Genomic DNA, 26,233 nt, shown 5'->3' on the forward strand with positions numbered 1-26,233 from the left:
GCTGTCAGGGTTCCTATCCTAGGAGCCCTCAGAGTGATGCAGCCCAGGAGATGCCCAGCAATGCATAGCACCACACATCTCCAGAAGCTCCAAAGCACAGGATAGGATGCACGGTGGCTACATAGATGAGGGGGCTGTCACTCATGAGTTCTGTAATCTCAGCAGGAGGAAGACCGGTATAAGCTGATGCTCAGTCGAAGTGATAGTGAAAATATCGCGAGTAACTACTTCCGGTCTAAGCGGGCCAGCCAGATCCTCAGCACAGATCCCATGAAGAGCCTCAGTGAGTGTCCTGCCCACTGGGCTTCCCCTCCTCCACACTCCATGGGGATGATTTTGGAGTCAGGCACAAAAACCCTTTTCCTGTATAAGCCTCGGTTTCCTCTGCTATAAAATAAGGGCATGATGCCCCCTTCTCAGGATTAGAGATGAGCTGGGGAAAGAGGACCACATAGCAGGTAATTATGTTAGTCAGTGTCCACTGCTGCCATGAATACCTGAGAGGAGCAACTCAAAGGAGTTGTTGCTGGGAGCGAGGTTCGGTTGCTAGAGTGCTTGCCTGGCGTTCACAGAGCCCTGGGTTCAGTATAGTATACACCAGGCTTGTGATGCTTGCCTGCCAGCACTTGGGAAGTGGAAGCAAGGGGTTGGCAGTTCAAGGTCACCTTTGGATACAAAGAGAGTTTGAGGCCAGTTATGTGAGACCTTGCCTCGAAGGAGAAGGAAGATTGAAAGATTTGGCTCCAGCTTCGGAGGATTTACTCCTTTGGGCTAGACACTGAGTGGGACCCCGTGGTGGTGGAGACCTGCTTACCTGCTCACATCATGGTGGCTGGGAACCAGGGAGACAGCAAGCTTCCGACAGGGTTTTGACCCCTCTAGACCTGTGGTTCTTCTCCCTTCAAGTCATGACTTCTTTCTTCATTTGCTACACCACAGAGCACTGGACTCTGGAACTCACCCCCCCCCCCCAACACACACACGGAGGTGTGGGCTACACATCTCTCAACACGATCAGCTTGATAAGATTAACCTTCAAGGGGCTGGAGAATTGACTCAGTGGTTAAGATGGTTAAGTGGCTAAGTGGACTGGGGTTCAGTTCCCAGCACCTACATGGTGGCTCACCACCATCTATAACTCCTGTTCCAGGGGATCCAGTGCCTTCTTCTGACCTATCCGGGTGCTGCACACACGCACATGCAGACAAAACCACTCATATACACACAAGAAATAGATCTAAAATAAGTTTTTAAAGATTAACCCTCACATTACTCAGCACCTAGTCTCCCATCTGCTTGAAGAGAGGGTCTGTTTTTGATCCTCAAATGGGGGTGCACAGATCAGGCCTACTTTGGCTTCCTCAGAATCCATTATGATAACTTTCCCCAAAGGGTGTTATGCCAAGGGAGCAGAAAGGTCCCCAGAGTAAAACAGTTCCAAGAATTGAAAAATGTCTTTATTCTTCTCTTAAAACTAAAAAAACAGGTGACCTGGTATTGGTGGCACACACCTTTAGTCCCAGCACTGGGGAGGCAGAGGCAGGCAGATCTCTGGGAGTTTGAGGCCAGCCTGGTCTATAAAGTGAAGAGAAAACCTGTCTCAAACCACCCCCCCAAAAAAAAACAAAAACAAAAACTTAAAGTGGGCTGGTGAGATGGCTCACAGGATAAAGATGCTTGAAAGCCCGAGAGCCCGAGTTGATCCCAGGGCCCATGTGGCGAAAGGAAGAGAACTAATTGGCAGGTTGTCTGTCCTCTGACCTCCACACAAGCACTGTGGAATGAATGACTCAGTCAACCTGTTAACACATTTATTCGAATTTTGGAAAAAACAACCCACAGGGCTTCCAGTAATATATCCATTAGAAACAACACTTAGGGCTGCAGAGATAGCTCAGTGGAAAGAGCGCTGGCTGCTTTTGCAAAGGACTGGGTTTTCAGTTCCTAGCACTATGGCAACTCACAATCGTCTGTAACTCCGGTTCTAGGGCACCCAGTACCCTCTTCTGACCTCTGTGGCGCTGCATACACAAACAGCACATTCATGCAGGCAGAACACCCATACACACTAAATATTGTTTTAACTGACATTAAATTTTTAAAAGTTTCTAAACTGAAAGCAGAGACAGAGTGGAGTGGGGTGGGTGGGAGGGGGAAGAATGAGAATGTATGGAGGGTCTGACACTGTCCAAGCTAATGGAGACCCAAAAGCTGATGCTGGTAGGACATGCTGGGCTGGGCTTTGTGTTCAGGCATACCTTCCTTAGGTACCAGGCTGGAGCATCAATTAGAGGTTTTTAAACTCCAGCCTCTATCCTAGACCCTTTAGACCCAGTAGTGATAGAGGTCTGAGACCCCAGCAGAGCACTTCAGAGGGGTCCCAGCTCTGGAGTCAAGGTCTGAGGTGGGCCTGTGTGTATTGCCAGACCCTCTGCCATATTCGTGATTGTTGGCCTCTGACTCACTCCTGCCCTCTGCCTTTTCTCCACAGCACATCACAACTCACCACCGGGGCTCAACTCCCCCCTCAGCAACAACTCAGCCATGCCACCCACCCAGACCCCTGAAATGCCCCAGCCCCGCCCCTTCCGCCTGGAGTCCCTTGACATCCCCTTCTCCAAAGCCAAGCGTAAGAAAAGCAAAAGCAGCTTTGGCGGTGAACCTCTGTGACCCAGCTGCCTGCTGCTACCTGTCCTCAGGCTTCTAGAAACTTCCAAGTCCTCCCCATGAAGCCCCAACCAGGCCTTCTCTCCCCTGCTCCACAGTGTCCCGAAAGCCCGAGGAGATCTTAGCCCTGGGAAGACACATTCCCTTCCCTGTTCCCTAGAGAACTCCCTTTGGCCCAGGGCCTGAGCTCTGTGGAAGTCGGACTGCCCTTCTCAGAGAGAGGTCTGCCCCAGCTGTTCACAGCCACAGAACCTGCACTAGCCAGTGTGGGTCTACCTCCATGGGCTCAGGTGACACTGGACCTCACAAGCATCCTCACCGTTGAGCACAGAAGCTGCCACATGGACAAGGTTGAAGCTCAACACCTCGATGACTAAGCTTCGAGCCTCCCTGTGATGGGTCCCTTGCAAGGGAGCCTGTGCCACACAGCGGATACCAATGGAGACCTGGGGCCTACTACTATGCCTGACCTATTATTGGTTGGACCACAGCCCAAAGAAGGTGCTTTATTTAAGCTGCCCAATAAACTGCCTTTTAGAATAAGCTCCCCTACCCAACCCTCTGGTGCTCCCCCCTCCCTTCTCCAATCTATTGCCTCAGGCTGCAAGCCAGCAGCTCCAGGGTTGCTGTTGCCAGTACCGTAAGTGATCTGGGCTGTAGTGTGTGTGTGTGTGTGTGTGTGTGTGTGTGTGTGTGTGTCTGCACATGTGTGCCCGTGCTTGCATACACACACACACACACACACACACACACACACACGTCCTCACAAGAGCCCGTGGAGATCAGAGAGCAACTTCGGGTATCATTCCTCAAGCACTTTACCAGCTGAGCTCCCTCCCCAGCCTCCCCGCCGCCTTCTTTTTTTATATTTATTTGTCTACTTATTTATCCAGTGGGGCGGGGCACATGGTGCACATGTGGAGGTCAGAGGACAAGCTGTGGAAGTCACTTCTTTCCACCGTGTGGGTCCCTGGGATTGAATCTAGGTCATCAGGTTTGGCAGCAAGTGTCCCTACCCACCGAGCAGCCCCCCTTATGTCCCAACCACCAAGCGCCCCCCTTTTTTGTGTGTGCCTGGTTGAGGGAGCATTTGCCATGATGCTTGTTGGGTATGGAGTTGAGAGTGGCTTCCAGTAATGGCTGCCCTCCTTCCACTGTGCGTTCTAGGGATCGAACTCGTTTATACAGCAAGAGCTGTTACCTGCTCTCCCGCCCAGGCTTTGGGTTTTGAGTCTTCAGGGGCCTGTACTGAAACTGGGTGTCTTGTTGTCATTTGTTCCCACCCATTTTCTTGTGTGTTTGTGGGGGGGCACAATCAGGGAGAACATGGGTCCTGAGCCACCTCTGTCCACTGGAGAAGTACCCCTGTCATGGTGCTCTGTGAGGGTTAGAGAGAGTGTAGTGACCTGCTGCCCTCCTATATCAGTTACTGTGGTAGGCCCAAAGCCTTAACCCAGGGCTAAGCCAGGGCAGGTGAGGCCACCAGAGAATGTGCAGGAGAAGCAGTCAGGGGAAGCCAGCTCAGGTTTCTATGGGAGCTCAGGGTGTGTGCTGAAGGCCAGTAGTACTCAGAGCAGGGAGAGTGGGGAATGAAGCTATGGACGTGAGTTTGGGTGGATACCTGAAGGGGTGTCCTGAGCAGTGAGAGGCACACCCCTAAAGTCAGTGTCAGTGGCTGCAGAGAAGTTAGGAGCAAGAATCTTTTAAATTTTTTGTATCAAGATCGATTTATATTGAGACAGGGTCTCATACAGCCCAGACGGGACGGGCCTTACACTTGCTATGTAGCTGAGGATGACATTGAACTAATTACTCTGCTGCTTGCATTTCGAGTGCTGAGATTACAGGTGTGGGCTACTAAGCCTGGTTTTATATGATATTGGTGATCAAACCCAGGCCTCCATGCCTGCTAGGTAAGCATTTTTACCTACATTTTACAATCCTAGCCCTTTACATTTTTTAGTCCTGAGCCTTGGGTTGGTGTGTGCGTGTAAGTCAGAAGACAATTTGCAGGAGTCGGTTCTCGCCTTCCATCTCGTGGGGCCTAGGGATCGAATTCGGTGTCAGTCTGGCAGGCAAGCTCCTTTCCTAGGTGAACCATTTTGCTGGTACCCCAGATCTCACTCTGTAACCCTGGCAGGCCTGGATTTACTAATCACAAAGATCCGCCAGCCTTTACCTCCCACTTGAGAGCTGGGATTAAAGTCACGAGCCATAATCCCGGGTGTGAAGAGTCTTTTAACCGCTAGGCCTGTCCCTTTGGCCATCTCTGCTGTTTGGGGCCAGGAACCCACTTCCCCACCCCATTGCTCCATATAGATAAAGGCCTGCTTCCTAGTGCTCTAGACCAGTGAGGGACAAGGAGGTGTCACCCGCACCCCGATCTCGCCCAAGTGGCGACAATCGTGTCCAAGGGGACAAGGACCACCAGCCCAGGAAGGAAAACTAGACCCTACAGAACCCAACATTAGGATGATTTGACGCACGGCGGGAGCCCGCACGGAGGAGCCTAAGGGTGCCTGGCTTTGTTGATTGGTCGCAGCTACAGAGCTGTCTCTTCTGGATTTGCCCTTTTCCCTGGGGGAGGCGGGGCCTCAAGCTCATTCCTCCAATAAGATGCAGAGAATCAGCTTCCGACGGGGCATTTCCGGCGGCGTTCCCCGTTTCTCAGTCCGTCTCCGCCGCGGCATGGGCTGCGGGGCCACGGAGGACCCGGACCACTTCCGGGTGGTACTCTACCGCCTCGAGCGTCCATTGGGCGGCCGCGAGGGGCACTTCCGGTGTCCAGGTGCTGGGCTCTCCAGCAGGAAGATGAAGATGGATCTCCACCTCGCCGCCCGTGCCTGGCCCCTCTGTGGGCTGCTGCTGGCCGCACTCGGCTGTGTCTGCGCCAGCGGTCCCCGCACACTCGTGCTGCTGGACAACCTCAACGTGCGGGACACGCACTCGATGTTCTTCCGCAGCCTGAAGGGTGAGCGCCGCGGCGAGGGCATGGCCGGCCGGGGTTGGGAAGCCCAGGGGTGGGGTGGCGGCACCCTCCAACGGCAGCAGCAAGAGTTCCTCTTCTGAACATCTGCTCCATCTCCCTCTTCTCCAGACCGGGGCTTTGAGCTCACCTTCAAGACCGCAGATGACCCCAGCCTGTCCCTCATTAAGTACGGGGAGTTCCTCTATGACAACCTCGTCATCTTCTCCCCCTCCGTGGAAGGTAAAGGTGGCGCGGCGCCCCCAGAACTAGCTGGGATTCGAGGTGCAGGACTCCGTTGTCTTCTTGTGGTTCCCAGGCATGCTCTGGGTCTCGGGATGAGTTTCGAAGAACAGTAGAGGAAAATGTTAATTCCATCCTGAGCCTTGGAGCTGTTGTCTTTCAAAATGATAGACGCTTTGCTTATGGAGCAGGGGTTTTTCCCTAACAAAGGTCCTGATAAAGAAGTCCCTGATTTGACTTGCTTGTTTACCAAGAATTATCCCATTATTAACGTGGATTGCTGTAAAAAGCTATTCTGCAGGTGGTAGATCACAACATCCCCACCCCCGAGCCTGAGAGCCTGGTGTTCCCAGACCAAGAAGAGATGATGGGATGATGGGGGATCTCATTTTTGTCTTACTGAGCTGTGTGGCTTTCCCATAGCTGTAGCCTCCTCGCTAGGCATCTCCAGTTCCTTTGGCTATTTATTTGTTTGCATGGGTGTTTGGTCAGCATGTATGTCTCACCATGTGTCTGCCAGAAGGTGGTGAATCCCTTGGAACTGGAATTGCAGACAGTTGTGAGCTGCTGTGTGGGTGCTGGAAATTTAACCTGGTCTTCTGTAAGAGCAGCCAGTGCTCTAACCACTGAGCCATCTCTGCAGCCCTGGCTGTTTCTCTTTTGCCTTGCTGTTTTGGTGAGCACGGTGGATAGTCTTTGCATTTTGCATTGTGTTGTCCCTGTCTGGGGTAAGATGTTTCTGCTGTTCTTTCAGTTGATGACACATAGATGGCTTTTATTTCCCTGGCAGCTACTTTGTATTCTGTAGTTCACACAAGACTGGGTTCTGCCAGCTGTCCAAAGTGTTTTCCCCAGCTCCTGCTGTTTCCCTTCAGGTCCCATGGGAAGCACCCCCCCCCCATCACTTCCTCCTGGTCTAGGAATGCTTTCACAGCCTGACCTCGCTGTGCCTTCTGACCCACATGCCACCTGTACCCAGCTCCACCTTGGAACCAAGTCACATGATTCTCCTGCTCAGAATCCTCCAGTGGCTCCCACCTGCCCCAGCCCTCCAATAACTGGCCACCTCACCTCACTCCTGGTCTCTGGTCCAGCCCTGTAGCTCACCCTACTCGACAGACTTCACACCTGATGTTTATTCTGCCTGAGTGCTCTTCCCGAATGCTGTTGCTGTCCAGCTTACCCTTCCATCTTCTCATGTTATCACTGGTTGAAGGCTCTCCTCACTAACCTTGGCACAATGGCTCCCTTCCCTCATTGTCCTATTCAATCTTCCCAGTCCATAAGAAACACTTAGCAAGGAAGCACATTATCTTACATTGAACTGCAGACTCACTCTGGAGATAACTCTAGAGTTCATCAAGCCCCACCCTGTGCCAGTTTGGAGGCTTATGACAGCGGTGGTTAATTACTAAGCGAATGACCAGCACAGGGTAGGCTCTCATCCTTCAGATGTTGGGAACCAACAAGCCCTTTGGGTGATGTGGAAAGCACTGAGTGGTTCTGCTGTGCAGAACAAGAACAAGGAAGCTGTTAGTGTTAGGCCATGAGCCTTACAGTCAAGTGGCAGTATCACCTGTGGGTTCTGCAGTGCCTTCCCAAACAGCTTAGATGGAGTGACATTGGTAGAATACTGTAAAGTGACCGGTGCTAGTGATGGCAAAGGCTGTGGGTGTCAAGGCATCTGGGCATTTGAACAGCATTGCTCTGTGAAGTGTGGGAGGAAAGTGCAGAATTTCTTAGCAAATAGATGTGGTTTGGAGTATGTTCTGTCACCTCATTGTTATTAGGACATGTTTGGTGATTGTACCTGAGTGACCGAGGTATTGCTCTGGGCTTCCCTTTGAGGACACAGGCTTGTGGCATGTGACTTAGATGTGGTGAATTTACTTTGCCTCTAATTTTTGGATCCATGGGAACCTACTCAGATCAACTGTGGCTGCTCTGGAGAGTCTCCCATCTCCATCCAGCTGCCAGGAAGTGGGGACAAGACTGTCTGGTCACAGTGTCTGGGGCCTTCTTTCAGATTTTGGAGGCAACATCAACGTGGAGACCATCAGTGCCTTCATTGACGGTGGTGGCAGTGTTTTGGTGGCTGCCAGTTCCGACATTGGTAAGTCTGCCCTAGGAAGTCCCAGGGCTTTCTACTGGTTCTCCACAGAACTCAGCTTTATATGCAGGAGCTGCCAATGTGGCATTGGCTAGGTGAGCCCTGGCCAGGGAGGCATTGAGGGAGCTGCATTGAGGGTCCTTCCTGTACTGTCCTGTGACTAGAGATGGTGAGGACCCTGGTTGGTCTCCTCCGTCGTTTGCTTTGTTGTGTTCTGTTGAGTGGCTCTGCTCTGATGGGAGCAAGGAAGTCAGGGGAGGCAGTGGGTAGGTTTTGCTCCAGATTCTGGTTTTGAAAGTTGTACAGCAGCAGCAGGGAGAGAGTTACATCCTCAGCTCATGTGTTGGTCCCTTGGCTTCAGCAGTGAACAGCTCAGGGCCACGTTCCTCTGTGTGGGTCTCTTGGTGGGGTGATGACAAGGACTGGTAAGCTCAGGCCTTCAGGCCTGTGAAAGCCAGCATTGGCTGTGGCTTTGCTAAGTTTGGTAAAGGGGTCTGTGCAGAACCAAGTTGTTGGATGTTTGTGCAGGGAGAGGGGAAGGCTATTGTTTAGGTTCGTTTATCTTCTCAGCCCTGGAGGGGATGCCCCGCCTGATGAAGGTGCTGGGTACTATGGCTAACCAGAAGAGGGTGAGCTATGAAGAAGCCATGACCTACACTGTCAGGCCTGACAGTCAGGGTTCAGCCAGGCAATCTCTTGGATCTGTGCAGGTGACCCTCTTCGGGAGCTGGGCAGTGAGTGTGGGATTGAATTTGATGAAGAGAAAACAGCTGTCATTGACCATCACAATTACGATGTCTCAGACCTTGGCCAGGTAAACAGGCTTGTCCCTTCAGCTGTCTGGAATACACAGTGAAGCTCAGCTTTGCTTGTAGACCAGGAGGAAGTCAGAACGGGCTCCCCAGCCCTGGGACCCTCTTCTTGACCTGGTTTCCCTGCACCTTTGCAGCATACGCTCATCGTGGCTGATACTGAGAATCTGCTGAAGGCCCCAACCATTGTTGGGAAGTCATCTCTGAACCCCATTCTCTTCCGAGGAGTTGGGTGAGTGAGCGGGGGCACCAAGGGGACCTGGAGGCTCAGGGCTCACTCTTTGTTTGTGGGCATCAAGCCAACTTTGTTTTGTTTTTTGAGATAGGGTTTCTCTGTGTAGCCCTGTCTATCCTGGAAGCTACTCTGTAGACCAGGCTGGCCTTGAACTCAGATCCACCTCCCTCAGCCCCCCAAGTGCTGGTGTAAAAGGCATGTGCCACCACCACCTAGCCAAATTTAGGGTTGAGAATGTTCGTTCCCTCAGTGGTAGCAGTGAGTTTTAGAGGAACTCTAAGTGATGGGAGAGGTCATTCTGTAAATATGTTTTTCATATTGGTTAATGAATAAAACTGTTGGCCAGTTACTGGTTTCTTATCTGTTGGCTCTGTCTTAAATATTAACCCATTTCTATTAATCTAAGTATTTCCACGTGGTCTTATCTTACTGGAGAGAGGGCCCAGACTTCTGTTCTCTCCAGTCTCTATATGTTGACTCCTCCCTACTACTTCCGGAATCCTCCTTGTCTCCTAGTCCCACCTATCTTGCTTTCCTATTGGCCAAACAGTACTTTATTCATTAACCAACACAAGAAACATATTTACAGAATGACATCTCCCATCATCTCTTTTTCTGTCTACGTGTCTTTTATCTGGTAAACAATAACATTGCTAAAATGAAAGCCAAGTCTTGGCTATTGAGAAAGGATCTTTCCTGGTCAGATGTGGTGGTGTATGCCTCACTGAAGAGGCCGAAGCAGGAAGATTGGGGCTCCAGGCCAGCCTGGCTAGTGAGACCCAATCTTTGAATGAATGAATGACAAATGAGAAAGGGAAGAGAAGAGCTGACCTCTCTGGGAAGAAATGGAAGAGCTTTTCTCTGGGGGAGATGGCCTGGGACCCTGTATCCTGCAGCTGCTTCCTGCTCTGTGCTAGGCTTCTTTTTCCTCTCCCTTGCAGAATGGTGGCCGACCCTGACAATCCCCTGGTTTTGGACATCCTCACGGGCTCTTCAACCTCCTACTCCTTCTTCCCAGATAAGCCCATCACCCAGGTAAGAGCCTTTGCAGCCTCCAGCTCCTGGACCCAGTGGCGGCACTTTCTAATTTGAAAGCCAGAGCAGAGCAGGGGAGGTGGGCTCTGTTGAGACTGATAAAGAGATGATGGGACTGAGGACTATGTCCTCCCTCAGATGGGTGGGGGACATAGCCGTGTGGGTGTCAGCCTGCTGTCTTCTTGTTGTGGTGGCTTTGCTAGTACTTTGGTGATACCCAGCTGACTGCCCCTTCTATTCCCAGTACCCCCACGCGGTGGGGAAGAACACTCTCCTGATCGCGGGGCTCCAGGCCAGGAACAATGCCCGGGTCATCTTCAGTGGCTCCCTGGATTTCTTCAGTGATGCCTTCTTCAACTCAGCAGTGCAGAAGGCCACACCCGGCGCCCAGAGGTAATGCCAGAGCATTGGAACTTGAGATCTGTGTGCAGCAGGAGGAGAGCCTTTTGAAGTGTGTGTCTTCAGGGCTTCTCATTATCCACAGACTTCCTTGCAGCGCTGCTGGCATAGGTGCCCCACGCTCAGCTCACCAGGGTGGTAGTGGCTTGTGTGGAGCCCTCTCACCTACACTTACGACGGGCATAGGCCCGGCTCAGTCTCCAGCACCAAAACAGATTGGGATTGATTGATTGTGCAGATGACCCTTAGCAACGCCACCTCAACCTTCATTGTTCAGTGTTTTCCCTTTAGCCGTGGGCCAGTAGGTGTGTGCAGCCTCCTTTCCGAACCTCCCTTAGAGTGCCCTGGCCTGGTAGACAGGGGTGGTCTCCAGCAGGAACCCAGCAGGAAGTGGCTGCAGCCCCAGCCTCTCCTTTCCCTCCTCCAGGTATTCTCAGACAGGCAACTATGAGCTAGCCGTGGCCCTCTCCCGCTGGGTGTTCAAGGAGGAGGGCGTCCTCCGAGTGGGGCCTGTGTCCCATCATCGGGTGGGTGAGATAGCCCCACCTAATGCCTACACTGTCACCGACCTGGTGGTAAGAGCTCCTGGGGGTGGGCGGACGGGCCCTAAAGTTTTGACCAGGGTGGATCAGTTAGCTCAGGGGTATTCAGGATGAACATGCATTTCACTCTGTCCCTAAGAGAGTCAGCAGTGTTAACGGAAGCCCCTGTGGTGGAGTTGTAGTGGGGTTTAGCTCCACTGAACTGGCTGGGAAGTCAGACTTACCAGAAAAGTGGCATGGCAGGTGAACTTCCGGTTGGACTTTGTGGGTCCCTTGTCACTGCCCAGACATTTGTCAGAACCTGCACATGCAGGATGGAGGGGCGTCTGTTAAGGATCTCAGGCCCAGGGAAGGCAGAGGTGTTGCCAGCTATTGGCCCAGCTAAGGAGTGGTCAGCTGTGCTCTGTGACTGCAGGCACCGGGGGCTTCCACGGGCTGCAGGGCTGAGTCCCTGCCATGTCTGTGGGGTGGGAATTGAGGGCAGTTGTGCCTGGGTGTGGTCCACCTGCAGCAGCTGGCATGCCCAGCTGATCCAGCCCCTCATCTCAGGAGTACAGCATCGTGATTGAGCAGCTCTCCAATGGCAAGTGGGTCCCCTTTGATGGTGACGACATTCAGCTGGAGTTCGTGCGCATTGACCCCTTTGTGAGGACCTTCTTGAAGAGGAAAGGTAAGTGTGATGCTTGTCAGAGAAAGCCACACAGAGTGGCCACCTGCCTGCCTCAGGACACATGTTCCCTGTGAAACCCTCCTGGTCTGAGTGCTGTTGCTGCTTCCCCAGGTGGCAAGTACAGTGTCCAGTTCAAGCTGCCTGACGTGTATGGTGTGTTCCAGTTCAAAGTGGATTACAACAGGCTAGGCTACACACACTTGTACTCCTCCACCCAGGTAAGCAAGGGGCCGTCTGCTTCTGGCCAGCAGGTGTCCTTCTTAGGCCTCCCGGCCACCAGGGCCTGCCACCTCTGTCCTGTTACAGGTGTCAGTGAGGCCACTACAGCACACACAGTACGAGCGCTTCATCCCCTCAGCCTACCCCTACTATGCCAGCGCCTTCTCCATGATGGCCGGGCTCTTCATCTTCAGCATCGTCTTCTTACACATGAAGGAGAAGGAGAAGTCTGACTGAGCCGGAACCTGGGCTCCTCCATACAGCAGGGGGATGGCAAGAGGGTTTCACTGGAACTGATGGGTTGGGTTTTTGTTGTTGTTTTTTTTAAAGGCCATGGGGAAATGGTACAGCCTTACCTCAGTGAGTGGTGACTGTGGGGTGGGGGGCAGGGAATAGAGTTTTTTTCTGTAAGTTTTCCCACTTTGAATCACTCTGGCATTTTTCATATGGGCAGCCACCCCCATTTCTAAAATAAAGAGAACATCTGCCCTCACCCATCACCTGGCCCCTCACACTTCATGATGGCAGGGCTGCTGTCTAGGGATTACGTGCCAGAGACTGGGTGTCTTTTAACTCTCCTCACAGAGGGAAGGTGGGAATCACACAAAGTGGAAACTAGAATTTCAGTGCTGGACTAAGAATTGCTGGTGAGAAGACCATTGAGGAACTGGAAAGATGAATTGGTGGTTAAATGCACTGGCTGCTCTTGCAGAGGACCCAGGTTCAATTCCCAGCACCCACATGGCAGCTCACAGCCGTCTGTAATTAGTCCTAGGAGATCTGATGCTCTCCTGACTTCTGAGGCCATAATGCATTCAAGTGGTCCATCATATGTTCAGGCAAAACACCAATAAGCATAAAATAAAATAAAATACTTTTTAAAAAGCTTGAGTTTATGTTCACTGGCTTTAGGCTATACCTGTGTTCTTATCAAGCACATATAAACTGTATGTGAACCCTCCCTCACTGTTAGGGTGTAAGAATCATAATATAAGCCAGAAACTCTGTTCAGCACATCATACTCTGCTCCGCATTGTAAATTTGAGTTTAATATTTAACAGCTTCTGTAAGCCAAGATACAACTGTCCAGCGTGCTGCTCTGTTAGCTCCTGTGCACGGATTGCTTCCGCTGTGCTGGGTAAATCCAGACACAAGTGGGGGATCACTAAGAAACATCCTCACCAGCCTAGGCAGACACCCAGCATTAGAGCATGGTTTTCCTGCTACTCTCTGGACATGAACATGTTCTGCACATAAGTTGCCCTTAGCCTAGGCAGCACATTCCAAGCAACACCATGGCCACCTCTGTCAGACAAATAGTCCATTCCTGGCACTAGGGACCATATCAGAAACTGCTACCCACTGCCTTGTCTTGGATCTGGGTGATGGACTGCAGGTCTGAGCCCCTCAGCCCATCCTTTCTACCAGCACAGCCATTCCTGTACTGGGGACAGTACGGGCAGGGGCTGTTTTCTGGTCAGCAGTGGCACCGAGTGAGGGATTTCCCCTGGTAGGGAGAACACACTACCTCCAGATGTACACAGAGTTCAGCCTCACACTGTCTTTAGCATGGATATTTGTCTTTAGTGACCAGTGATTGGGAAACGCACCCGTGAGCCATGCTGTCCTGTCACTGTCACTCACAACTCAACGTGGTTTTGGGCATTTCTTTTCTGCTTTTCTTTTTTGAGATAAGGTTTCTCTGTGTAGTCCTGGAACTCACACGGTAGACCAGAATGGCCTTGAATTCACAGAGACCCGCCTGTCTCTGCCTCCAAGTGCTGGGATTAAAGGTGTGCATCACCACTACCTGGCCGGCTTTTTTGCATCTCTAAGTAGTTGGGGGGGGGGAATGAAAACAATTTACTGACAACCAAATTTCAGTGTTGATTCTGCTGCAATAATTGTCCTTTTGCCTCAGTGGCAGGTGAGTCATTGCAATTAATTTCCTGTCTGGTCTTCTACAGCTTGCCAACTCTAGATTTGGCCTGATGTCTATGGGAGAACTTAAGTGGGATGGGCCGGCCATAGGACTTATTCAAACCTGACAGCTAGTGAATGTATAGCCTGAACTATTGGAGGCCACTTAACATTTGCTGAACCTGCGGCTTCTTCTGGCTGACCTGCCCCCCCCCACTTCAGCTTGTCCCCCGACTCCCACCCACCAGCCAAGCCACTTCCACACACCATCATGACACAGATGTCCCCCAAGTCTTTTAGTAACTGCAGCACAGAGCTATCACGGGGCTGCCCTCCAGGAACGGAGGAGGAGGGCTGCCTGGCAGAGTGCCTCACACTCCAGGTTAGCCAGGAACAGCATCTGTAGCTTTGTTTCCACACAGCTCTTCTCCATCAGCCTGTCAGCCAGCAGAGTGGCTGCTGATTGCTGGAGGAGCCAGCCAATCATCTTGTCCAATTTCAGATTCTTCAGGGCTAGAAGATGCTCACCCCAGAGGCTTAAGTGCAGCACGTTTGCAGCCACACGTGCGGAAGGTCTCTGCAAAGCAATGGAAGGTGTGGTCAGTACCTGCAACAAACACTTGGTCTGAACTGTGTGCTGAGGGAGTGTCCAACAGCTGCTCCCTAACCGAGCACAGGCCCTTGCCCATGACAGCTCTGCTGGGACACCTTTGTCATTGAGGGAACACATGTCTGGGTTCTAGTGCAAGAGGCCTCACCTGGTGTGGTTGCCCAGCTAATGCTGAGTAGCTGCTGTGTGTGAACAATGAGGGGGTTGAACAGGGGCTGTGAACAGTGAGGAGCATGAACAGTGAGGGGTGTGAACAATGAGGGCCGTGAACAGTGAGGAGCATGAACAGTGGGGTATGAACAATGAGGGGTGTGAACAGTGAACATAAACAGTGAGGGGTGTGAACAGTGAGGGTGTGAACACTGAGGGGCGTGAACATTGAGGGGCGTGCATGCTGCAGAGCAGCAGGCTGAGACCAGGTGTGTCTCAGGTTTTTCTAAGGAGCCACCTGAGCTGCTGCAATTATGGCTCAGGCAGACAGACAGACCTCAGCGCCCCTGTTTGTCTGAGAGCAGCATTTCCTTCCCCTTGTGGCATCTTTGTTACACATGTCACAAAAACACATCCTTTTCTCTCTAAGCCACTCTCTTATTTAAATGAAATTAAAATATTTTGTTATGTTTATTGGGGGTGGGACTGAAGGAACTGGTTCTCTTCTACAATGTGGGTCCTGGGGATCAAACTCAGGGCATTACAGTTGGCAGCAAGTGCCCTTATCCCCCGGGCTATCCTGCTGGCCCTAGGGTTTACTATTACTGTTGGATGTGTATGATGTGTATGGATGTGTGGTAGCACATGTGTGGAGGTCAGAGCATAGTTGGGGGTCAGCTCTCTGTGTGTGGTTTCCAGGGACTGAACTCAGGGTGCAGGTGTGCCAAGCACCTTGACCTGCTGAGCCATCTCACCAGCCCATCCTTCTAAGCAACTTCCCACGTAACCAAAGCCAAGAGAACTGGGGGGCATGGGGGATGGTTCTTGTCCAACATTCATGTGGCCCCGGGTGTGAGCCCCGTGACTGGGGAGTGAAAGGGACCCAAAAGATGCACTGCTAAGACTCTGGTGCCTAGGACTCTGATTATGGGCTCGCTGGCCAGCTTCCTGCTCCTGTTTCTTCTTAAAGCTGTTTTGTTCTTTAGTGGGCCTTTGCCTGTATATAACAGAGTTTAACGCCATAGGGCTTGCCTAAACTTGGCCTTGACTCAGACATGAACTCACCCACACAGTCCAGAGCCAGGGGATGGCCTCACCTTGCTGGCCTCTCGCTGGAGCAGTGACCTCGCCAGTTGTCTTGCATCTGGAGGCACAGACTTGGGCATCTCAGGCAGCTGAGTTTCCTGATAACTGCGGCTCTCAAGGTGGGCTCTGCCTTGACCATAGAAAGGATTGGCAAGCCCAAAGATTTCATAGGCGATGGCTCCCACAGCCCAGGTGTCAGCCTTGCTGAAGTCAACTACTGTCCTGGGGCCAGGATGGGCTGTGGACACCTGCAGGAAGTAGACAGTGAGAGAGAGAGAGAGATCAGACCCCAGCAGGCCTACCATTTGTGTCCAAGCATGTCACCTAAGCTGAGATCAAATCTGAGCCCAGAATTTAAATGCACCATGGATGGGCCACTGTGGCCTGGTTGATGCTGACAAATGTCCAAAGACCTCAGGTCAGCCTAGTTAAAGCAGAGCCGCAGAGCAGGAACCTTCGTTTATTGGGGAAACCTAGGAAACACCAGCTGATGGCTCAACACACATACAGCAGGACTCACCTCAGGGGCCATCAGGGAACCGTTGCCACCGAGGTCCACATACCAGCTAGTGAAAGGCAGCTGCAGGCCAATGCGCTCGTCAGCCAGGCAGCAGCCGAAATCCGAGATCACCAGCCAGGGGCAACTGTCTGCAAAGGCAGGGGAACTGAGCATCAGGGTCTGCTCCTGCCCCTACAGTCAGTCTCTCACAGGTCCCTCCAAGAGCCAGCACCAAGACATGGATGAACTGGCGACGTCCAAGAGCCCAGGCCAGCAAGGCCTGGATGGGAGTCATTATGAATGAGCTCACAGCAGGGCTGGCAACAGGTACATGGAACTGTCACCCAGAAACAAGGACTGAAGCCCAGGCCCAGGCAGGGAACTGACTAGATGGGGGGGGGGGGAGGGTCCAGTGGAAAATGTTCTAGTCAACTAGATCTACCCACAGACCAAAGGACCTCAGCCTTGGCTAAATAATTATGACCTTAGAGGGTCTATATACCCTATGAGTCAGGTTTAAATTTGTAATGCCAATAAATCTAATAAATGGGCCTTGGGAGATAAAGGGGTTCACACAGCTCCTTGAAAAAGCCAGTTCAGGAGTGGGAGAAAGAACTGTGGTTGGAATGTAAAATGAAATAAAAAATTTAAAAAATGGAAAAAGAAGACATTAGGAAAAAAAAAGCCAGTTTACTTTTAGCTTTTTAGTTACACATTTAATAATTTTAAATTTAAGTTTAATTTTTTTTGTTTGTTTTGTTTGTTTTTGAGACAGGGTTTCTCTGTATTTCTTTGGAGCCTGTCCTGGACTAGCTCTGTAGACCATGCTGGCCTTGAACTCACAGAGATCCGCCTGCCTTTGCCTCCTGAGTATTAGGACTAAAGGCGTACACCACCACTCCTGGCCTTAAGTTTAATTTTTTAAAAGACTTATTTTTATTTTTATATACATGCATGTGTCTGTCAAGTGTGTGTAGGTGCCCACAGGGGCCAGAAAAAGTCATCAGATCTCCTGGAACTGGTGTTACAGGCAATTGTGAACTTCCACATGGATGCTGGGAACCAAATTCAGGTCATCGGAAGAGTAGAGCACACAACCACTGAGCTCCCCAGCCCTGTGACTCCTTTAGAAAGTCCCCAGCAGGTGGCTTCTACCTGAGTGCTGCCTGTGACAGAGGAAGCCAGACTCTACCTTTCACTGGTTCGAGAAGAACTGCAATACTAATGGTATTATTCCACAAGAGGGCCACAGAGAGGATTGGGGAACTGAGAGCTGTTGCCGGTCTCACCCACCAGATGGAGGGGAGCCATCTCTTGTGGGAGCTAAAGGAGACAGTACAGAGTAGAGCATTTAGGAGCTGGTGAGACAAGACAGCTCAATGGTGACCTAAGTTTGGATCGCCAACACCCCAGCACCGGTGTCAAAGCTGTAAGCTCAGTACTGAGGGGATGGAGGGAGATCCCAGGGGCTCACGGACCAGCCACTATAACTCAGTGAGCTCCAGGTGCAGGGAAAGAAAGACCCTGTCTAAAATCATAAGGGAGAGTGATGGAAGAGGGGGCCTGGCATCAACCTCTGGCTGCCACACGTGCACCTCACACATGCATGGACACGGACACACACACACACACACACACACACACACACACACACACACCCTGATCTCAGGGTCTCCATTCCCTTTCCCTGGAGCACTCTGGTGTGCTCAGCACCTACCTGCGTCCAGTTCTACGAGTATGTTGTCAGATTTGAGGTCGCGATGGGCAATGCCCTGCTGAACCAGGTGGTCCACGCCCTCCAGTAACTGCAAGGTCATCATGGTAGCCATGCGGGGAGTGGGAGTGTGCTCCTGAAGGTACTGGCGCAGGGTACAGGGGTAGCTGGAAGGGGAGGACAGAATGTAGGCATCACAATCTCACGGCTTCATTTGATTGCAGAACTGGGCCTTTCTTCTTCTGGAGCCTCTGTTCTCTTCACTCTCCAGCATCTTTTTAGATCCCACCCATGCTGACCCTAAAACTTGGAAGCCATGACAGTGCCGCCCCCCAGCTCCTCAGATCCATCCCCGCAGCGGGGTGGGTGGCACAGAAACAGGAAACCTTTGATCCCAGCACTCGGGAGGCAGAGGCAGGATTTTTGTGAGTTTGAGGCCAGCCTGGTCTACAGAGCCAGTTCTAGGACAACATCCAAAGCTACAGAGAAACCCTGTCTTGAAAAAACAAAACAAAAAACCAAAATAAACCCAAACCCCACCACCACCACCACCAAAAAAAAAAAAAAAAAAAAAAGGAACAGGAAGCCATAGAGAGGGGAGGTATGAATGTGCCAAGGACAGGGACAGGCTCCCAGGGGAAAGAAGAAGCTGCTTCAGGGTCCCTAATCCCACTCCCCACATCCCATCGCTTACTTCTTCATTACGAGGAATAGCGTGCGACTGTGGCCCAGGCCTTCTGGGTGGAAGCTAGGTGGCAGCACATCAGGGTAGTCAGCCAGGGCCCCTGGCAGCAGCGGCACAGATGACGTGAAGGCACGGAAAACCCGGATGATGTTGGGGTGTGGGGCAAGCTGCTTGGGACCGCCTCTGGGTCTTCTGTTGGGGCGAATGGGGCAGCAGATGAGGCCAGCATCAGAGACAAGTGTGGGGAAGACTAGCCAAGCCACCACAAAGGCACTCATCCACTCACACATAGTTACCAATATTCATTCCAGCTACTGCATGCACCATGGGGCAAAAACCCAACCGAGGTGACTCCTCACATTCAATGGCTCCTCTAGTCCACCCTTTGGCTCATCTTTTCATACCACATGCCAGAACACAGTGGCTAAGAGATCCTGGAAGCTGCCACACTCAGTCCTTAGCCTTGGAATAAGCTCGAGATACACTGTGCAAGGGGTTACTAAGCATAAAACACTACAGTGGTACTCGGCAGAGGGAGCACTCTGCAGTGCTCACGCTCACTATTAGTCACTTAACTAGCATTGGCTGACAGTACTCTTGAGTACTGGGCCTTAGCCTCGATGCTGGGGGATGTGTACAGAGCGGAGTCTCTAAGTTACTGCTTTGAGATCGACCACAGCAGGGATTCTTTTAGCTCCCCAAGGACAGGGACCCAGCCCAAACCATCTCCCTAATCAAAGGGACAAGCATGCTGTAGTGATGCCACCTGGTGGTCCTTGTCTACTCCTACAGGCTGCCCCCCCCCCAGCCATGGCCCCACAGCGGCACAGTGATTGACTGAGTGGCTTTGCCTCCCTGTGCCAGCTCTGGCCCTCAAGCCAAAGACTGGACCAAGACTGGGCATTTGGAACCAAAGGCAATTTGCTCATGGGTTCATCTGAGATCCCAATGGCTGGTGGGAAAGGAACAGGCAGGTTGGTCACTTCAAGAGGCTGCAGGGACAGATGAGCCCCACGGAAGAAACACCAGCGCTGAGGGTGGATGGGAGAATAGAAGAGGACCCAGAGATAAGCCAAGTGCAGGGTGCCTGCACTGTCCTGGGACCTTGTGGGGAAATCCACAAGAGTCCTTGTCCTGCCCCTTCCGTGTCACAGGAGTGGATGCAGCACTGTTCTTACCCCGGGTCACTGGTGACAGGGAGAGTCAAGACCTCAGCAGGAGACCTGGCAGTGCCCTGGCCGGCGTCATAAGAGCTCTAAGGCAGTGTGGGAGGCGGGCAGGGCGTGTCTGAACGAGGTGCAGAGAGTGGCCTGAGCATGTGGGGTGGAGCTCGAGAGTGGGGAGGTGTGAACTGGCAGGGATGAGAACTGAGGTGGGAGAAGCAGCAGGGAGCTGAGTCTGGATTAAGGCCAAGTGGCCATGGCCCCTGAGCGCTCTAGGGGGAGAGCCAGCAGCACGCCCTGGGCTCAGACACCCGGGCTAGAATGCACAGCCAACTGTAACTGCATAACCAGAGACACCTGGGCAAATGGGACTGAAGGCCACATGACTACAAAAGCCATGGGAACAAAGACAGGGAGGGCCAGGACTGTTTCAGATGGAAGTCTATCATCTGAGTGTGGCTAATAGTGTTTCCACCTTGTACCAGTAGGTGGCGCCACCCCCCACACACAAAATGCATTTCAGGAGTTAGGACACTGTGAACTGGGCCTGTAAGAATGGTGTTCACTCCTGCTCCTCTTTGAATCAACCATCCCCATCATTAACTGGGCTGAGACAATCTTCAGTCTTTCTCAGGCTTAATTTATCCACAAATTAAAAATCCTTCTAGGACATCATTCAATAGCCATCCACTGTGTAGCACATCAGACGTGGTGCTGAGTGCTGGAGATACAAGTGATGCATTTGTTCTCAGAGAACCCGTGATTGCTCTGGTGTGCAAAGGAGTGCTCACCTGTAAGTAACTCCTCCAAACTCTCCATCCAAGGCCATCTGGCTTGCTGGGACCAGCTCCTGGCTCATTCTGCTTAAGATGGCTTCACTGGAGGAACCTGCCTAGAACATACCCATAGTGCACCCATGATTCCACAGACCTGATTGGAATGTCAAGTCCATGCTCTGCTTGGGATCTGAACCAAGACATTTACAACCTAGGCCTGGCTTTGACAGTCAAGGTGAAATAACCTCTCTAATGCATTGAGCCAAAACCAGTTCCTCCTGGAGCCTGGAGCCTTGGAGCATGCTTCCCACACCTTGAACCCTTGGTATCCAAATGGCCCTGGGCAGCATCAGAGGCCAAGATTTCAGAGCCCAAGATGCTTCTCATCAAGAAAGTCTTTGGTCACCACCAGCTCAAACTGGTCACAGGAAGGTAAGTAAGCCTAGGATCAGGTTGTTGGGGTAAGTAAGCCTTGGGTCAGGTTGTTGGGGTATGGGGAAGAACATGGCTCCTCCTAGCTAGAGAAGCCAGTCATAGAAGGAGGCATGAGGGGAGAATGGTTATATGGCTGACCTCAAATGAAATAACCATTGGCTCAGAAACCTGTGGCTTAGGCAGTTTCCATTCAGAGTGGTTCACAGACCAGAAACCTGTGCTCCAACAGAACCTGGAAAAAAATCAGACTCTCAAACCCCACCCTGACTGACAGAAGCAAAATCTGTTGTGGGGCCTGAGCCCCTGGTGGATGGTGGATATGTTAGTCTAAGGCTGATAGCTTCGACTCTCATGTAAAAATCTCCCCCCTCCCCCACTCCCTGTCCCTGAAGACTGATGCTTTGAGATGTGCCTGCTTAGAAGGCGAAAGGCCCATCCTTACCGAGATATTCCACATCATCTTGATGGCAAAGGGAAAGGCTGGGGCCTTTGGGGCCCGCTCCCCATCTGCTCCCTTTGGGAGGACATCCGGGCCCTCTCTTAGGAGGCTAACACACTTGGCCTTCTCCAGGTGCTGGGGCAGAGTGGGCATGGTGGCCTCGTACACCGCAGCACTGCAGCCCTTGCCAATGGACTGTCCTATCAGGTAATCCTCCAGACGGAAGCCGCGCCAGTGCCTTGTGTCCAGTGGGTCAGTCACCAGCTTGTTCTTCTGTGTGAAAATTGCCTGTGAGGAAAAAGAATGGGCTGTGATCCTGGGGCTCTGGTGAGGCCACCACAAAGCAAACACAAGAGGAGAAGAGGCACCACCGTGCAGGGTCCTCACTAAGACGGCCACCTTGACTTTAAGTGTGGGCTTGTCCTGGGTACAGGCTAGCCTGCTTCTGGCTCACTGTCTAAGACAGTATTTCTCACGCAACCCTTCACTGTGATCACAGACAGCCCAATGCAGGCCCTGCACTCGTGGCTTAAATCAACTACAGATGGAAAACGGTCTTTAAAGATTTCAACTGCAGCCAGGCAGTGGTGGCTCATGCTTTTAGTCCCAGCACTTGGGAGGCAGAGGTAGGCAGATCTCCATGAGTTTGAGGCCAGCCTGGTCTACAGTGAATTCCAGGGCAGCCAGGACTACACAGAAAGACCCTGTCTCAAAAAACAAACAAACAAACAAACAAACAAAAATGTCCCTGCAGACCAAAATCCTGGTACACACCTGTAATCCCAGCACACAGCACGGTCACTAGTTTGAGCCTAGGCCACAGAGTGAGATATTAATTTTTTTTTTTTTTTTTGAGACAGGGTTTCATTGTGTACCCCTGGCTATCCTGGAACTCACTCGGTGGACCAGGCTGGCTTTGAACTCAGAGAAACACTTGTCTCTGCCTCCTGAGTGCTGGGATTAAAGGCGTGCACCACCCAAAACAAGTAATTCATATGTACATTTTTCTTGCCATTATTCCATGAACATCCCAGTGAGCATCCCATGGCATTTGTTCAGATTTTTGTAACAGCATGCCAGGCACTGTAAATTATCTAGAAATAATCTACAGCCTACAGGAGGTGTTCATACAAAACCATCATCTTATTGCTGGGATGTGAACTGGCATCTGGGGATTTTGATGTCCGAATGGGACAAGAACAGATTCCCTGTAGACACCAAGGGACAACTGTGGCTTTTCCTGGAGCTTTGGCAGGCCAGGGTCTACATGCCTACACTTGTTTATTTCTGCTGGGACCTTCCCTACTTTAGGCAAGTGTTCTGTCACTGAACTACACCCCAGCTCTGCCTATCTCTGTACTTACCCGGCAGGCGCCTCTCCCTGGGTTCCTTTATGAACTCTCCCCAACTGCATTCTTGCTGTGCCTGGCACATTCCTATTTACTCAAGTGAGGAAGGAGGTCGGAGGGGGCCAGGAAGGCGCTCTCTCTTTCTGGCGTGACTCAGACAGGAGAGGATCGGGTTGAATTTCCTGGTGTTCATCTGTCTAGGTTGTAAGTTATTTCTCCCTGAATAAACATCTATTCGGCCTATTTGTTTATCCTGATCCTTATTTACCGCAATACTCAAGCCCAGCTTAGGTCATCCTTCCTCCATAAGTAGCCCTGGGGACCAGCCTGTAACACATGCCTTCTTCAGTTCCCAAGGCACTGGGTCCCTAGAAGCTACTATACCTTGAACTGACAATTCTCACTGATTAATACATGGAAATGGGTGTTCCCTTGTCATCAGCTTCATAAACCCCAGGGGCAGAAAAGCTATCTACAGAGTAATTCCCATTAACCAGGGGTTTGAGCACAAGATACTTTTTAACTTTTTCTTTTGTAATTACTCTCACAGAAAGTTGCAAAAATGGTGCAAAATGTCCCTGTACCCCTTTCTCAGCTTTCCCAGAGGCAATACCTATACAGTGGTAGCACAAACCGTCTCCAAGGTTCATCCATGTGCAGCAGGTTCCAGCATGTCCTTCCTTTTCAAAGGCTGAACAACATACAGCACTGACAGACACGGGGTCACTTCTACCCCTTGGCTCTGAAAATAAGCTGCCTAGAGCTTACATGCATTCTGTCCGTTAGTCAGGTATCCACGGAGAAGTGGATACTAGATAGTGATTCTGTTTTTAGCTCTTTTGACGGTTAGGGTTACCATTTTCCATAGCAACTGCAGCACACGGGTTTTTGTACGAATGTTTCTGTTTCCCCAGTAGATGCTGATGACTGCCATGACAGGCTGGTATGGTAAACACATATTTAATTTTGTATTACTTGCCATTTGTGACGGTTACCGGTAAGGAAGGCCTGAGAGATCCCATTTCCCCACCCTCACCGGCATCTGCTACTGTTCTTGTTTTTATCTTAGTTGTTCTAGTAAGTGTGCACGGATACATCATCTCATTTTAATATGCACCTGTCAAATGGCCGGATGTGTTGAAAATCTTCCACCTATACTTACATCTTTTTTCTATTTGTTTGCTTGCTTGCTTGGAACAGGGTCTCACCGTAGCTATGTAAGACACATGCATGGGTTCCAGTATTAGGAACAGGAAGTAGAGGAAATGCGTGCTTGATCTTTGTCTTTGATCTATGTCTTTGACCCCTCAGCCCAACCCTGTAAAATACAGGGACTACACTCACTCAGCAAATGGTTTCAAACCCCAGGAAAAAAGCTGGCTTCCCAGAAGGCTGAGTTCTGGCAGCTGACAACCTAAAGACTTGAACTGCACAGCCAGCTCTTCTCTGGGCCTGCCTTCAGGCTTTAGATCTGCCAGCCCAGCATGAGCCAAGTGCTCAAAATAAGTCCCCATCTCTAAATATACACATCCTATTGGTTTTGTTTGTCTGGGTGACCTTGACTAGAAGACTTTGTGAGTAAAAGAGAGGTCGCTATGCTATTTTAAGAGTTTGAAAGGCCAAAGAGCTCCCACGTATGTATCCAGTGATAACTCCACTCTGGCTAATTAAAACAGGAAATGTGCTCTGTTCTCAGTCTTCTCTGCAGTTTCTGCTGGGCCTCTTACCCAGCAGCAGCCTGGCTCAGCAAAGGGCTCAGGCTTTGAGAGGGTGGGCCTTGGGCTCTACCTTTACCAGCAGTGTGACTTAGAGTAAGTCATCTCACCTTTTTGGAATATAAATCGAGATGACAACTACATCAAGAGATAAGAGTAATGTGGTTTTTAGAAAGTGTATGCAAAGCATAGTGGCACATGCCAATAATCTCAGCACTTGGGAAATGGAGATAGGAAGGCCAGAAGTTCAAGGTCAATTTGGGCTACATACACAAGTCAAGGCCTCCTCCTCAAGTCCCAAAAGAAAAAAATTTACTCAAAGTCACTTGCTACAATGCAACAGGAACTAACAATTGACAATACCTCTTGTAAAAAAAAAAAAAAATACTGTTTGTAAAAGAAATGCAAAGTGCTGGCATATCAGGCCATCAGTAACTGGAAGTCAGACTTAATTGATGATTTCCATTTTACAGTTTAGTCAAAGATAGACCTTAATCTTTGCCTTATCCCTCGACTTACCCCCACTACCAGGTAGGTCTAGGTATGCCCTCATGACATGCTCCTAGACACATAACTAAGATGCCACCCATCACTTAGTACGGTCCACGAGTTCTCCACCCCTGAATTGCCCAATCACAGCTCAGGGGCCTGCCTTTCCCTATGTCCATGCCCTATTTCAGACTTCTGGTTCATCCTCAGACTTGGCCCTACACTAGGGCTTAGAGCCTGAATCTATAACTATTCAGGTAGTTCCGCCCCTGATGCTGCCGCCATCACTGGAACAAATTCAATGGCTCAAGAACCGCTTTCCAGACCTGCTCCTGGTCACGCCTCCACCCTAAACCAGCGTTCCCTATTTCCTCCTGAGTCCATGCCCCTGCTTCCAGCTATAGTTCTAGCTGTAGCCTCTCTCTCTGGCCCCAGGTCCTTGCGGGATCCCAGCCCGGGATCCCAGCCTCGCCTCCGCCCTAGCGCCACTTTAGCTGCGGCTCCGCCCCCTCGGGCTCAGGGCCCGCCCCCGGCCCAACCCCACTCCCGACCACTTTCCTAACCCCGCCTCCTCCTGCCCAGGCCCCGCCCCTGCCCCGCCTCATCTGGCCCAAAGGCCCAACTCTGGGCAGGGTCCTGGTCGCTCGCCCTGCTCCCCGGCCTCGGCTGCGCTCACCTGGATCTCCTGACAAGCGGAGGCGGCCCGCCGGCCCTCCGCCTGCTTCTCCTCGATCAGCCCCAGCCCCAGCCCAAAGGCCAGGAAGACTGCTCGGCCGCAAGGGCCCGCGCCGCCCCGGGCCCGCACCACGAACTGCCGCTGGATCCGCGCCGCCAGCCCAGCCACCGACTGGCGGAAGAAGCGGTAGCGATCGGGAAGCGGGAGCCCGAGCGGGCCCGGCTGTGCTCTGGGACCTGCCGTCCGGCCCGGGCACTCTCCGCGGCCCCAGGCTGCCACGGGGCCGGGCCTTCCCAAGCCCGAGATCGGGCCGGGCTTGGCCGCAAAGCGCAGCAGCAGCGTCCGACCCAGTTGCAGGCCTCGGCCGAGTGCCTGTCGCACCGCCATGGTGGCACGGCGACCTGGTCCCGCTGCCACCGCCACAAACGTCCGAGAGGCCGAGAACGACAACAAACTTCGGGGTGGAGCTTGTGCGCGGGGGGCGGGGCCGCGGCAGTTTCCCGGCTCGGTGCACGAGGGCGCTGTGAGCTCATCTGCGTCTCCCCTAGTGGCTGATTTGCACTTTGAACTCTGGTACAGAGGCTGCAGAAACTTCACTAGTCCAGGTTAACATGAAAAATTGAGCCGGTA

The 26,233-nt window shown here is 51.8% G+C and overlaps 3 protein-coding genes across 3 annotated transcripts in view; 2 read left to right on the plus strand and 1 right to left on the minus strand.

Moving 5' to 3' along the window:
* Kif17 (kinesin family member 17) overlaps positions 1 to 2,916 on the plus strand; it is a 30,375-nt gene extending 27,459 nt beyond the window's left edge. Inside the window, exons 14-15 of the mRNA XM_051173663.1 lie at positions 166 to 283; positions 2,492 to 2,916. Of these exons, the coding sequence (XP_051029620.1) occupies positions 166 to 283; positions 2,492 to 2,670 (297 nt within the window). The 3' untranslated portion in view covers positions 2,671 to 2,916. The remainder of the gene's footprint in view (positions 1 to 165; positions 284 to 2,491) is intronic.
* Positions 2,917 to 5,461: 2,545 nt separating this feature from the next.
* On the plus strand, positions 5,462 to 12,394 carry Ddost (dolichyl-diphosphooligosaccharide--protein glycosyltransferase non-catalytic subunit). The gene is made up of 11 exons (XM_051173648.1): positions 5,462 to 5,638; positions 5,765 to 5,875; positions 7,902 to 7,988; positions 8,696 to 8,799; positions 8,935 to 9,029; positions 9,974 to 10,067; positions 10,312 to 10,460; positions 10,894 to 11,041; positions 11,558 to 11,678; positions 11,790 to 11,896; positions 11,985 to 12,394. Exons 1-11 carry the CDS (start codon positions 5,479 to 5,481, stop codon positions 12,132 to 12,134), a joined length of 1,326 nt encoding a protein of 441 aa, XP_051029605.1. The 5' UTR covers positions 5,462 to 5,478; the 3' UTR covers positions 12,135 to 12,394.
* Positions 12,395 to 14,102: 1,708 nt separating this feature from the next.
* Pink1 (PTEN induced kinase 1) lies at positions 14,103 to 26,050 on the minus strand. The gene is made up of 8 exons (XM_051173647.1): positions 25,604 to 26,050; positions 21,378 to 21,662; positions 20,516 to 20,616; positions 18,571 to 18,753; positions 17,880 to 18,043; positions 16,184 to 16,311; positions 15,675 to 15,911; positions 14,103 to 14,394 (listed from the first exon to the last, which is right to left on the minus strand). Exons 1-8 carry the CDS (start codon positions 25,988 to 25,990, stop codon positions 14,137 to 14,139), a joined length of 1,743 nt encoding a protein of 580 aa, XP_051029604.1. The 5' UTR covers positions 25,991 to 26,050; the 3' UTR covers positions 14,103 to 14,136.
* Positions 26,051 to 26,233: the final 183 nt, after the last annotated feature.

This window comes from Phodopus roborovskii, unplaced genomic scaffold, assembly GCF_943737965.1.
Source record: "Phodopus roborovskii unplaced genomic scaffold, PHOROB, whole genome shotgun sequence".
NCBI lineage: Eukaryota > Metazoa > Chordata > Mammalia > Rodentia > Cricetidae > Phodopus > Phodopus roborovskii.

Excerpts from the sequence above, each read along its gene's own strand:
- Ddost (XM_051173648.1), top strand. The coding sequence starts at position 5,479 with ATGAAGATGGATCTCCACCTCGCCGCCCGTGCCTGGCCCCTCTGTGGG. Across the intron at positions 11,042-11,557 it reads ACACTGTCACCGACCTGGTG|GAGTACAGCATCGTGATTGA; the intron begins GTAAGAGCTCCT and ends CCCTCATCTCAG. Across the intron at positions 11,897-11,984 it reads ACTTGTACTCCTCCACCCAG|GTGTCAGTGAGGCCACTACA; the intron begins GTAAGCAAGGGG and ends GTCCTGTTACAG.
- Pink1 (XM_051173647.1), bottom strand. The coding sequence starts at position 25,990 with ATGGCGGTGCGACAGGCACTCGGCCGAGGCCTGCAACTGGGTCGGACG. Across the intron at positions 18,754-20,515 it reads TTTGGAGGAGTTACTTACAG|AAGACCCAGAGGCGGTCCCA; the intron begins GTGAGCACTCCT and ends TCGCCCCAACAG. Across the intron at positions 18,044-18,570 it reads CTATTCCTCGTAATGAAGAA|CTACCCCTGTACCCTGCGCC; the intron begins GTAAGCGATGGG and ends CTCCCCTTCCAG.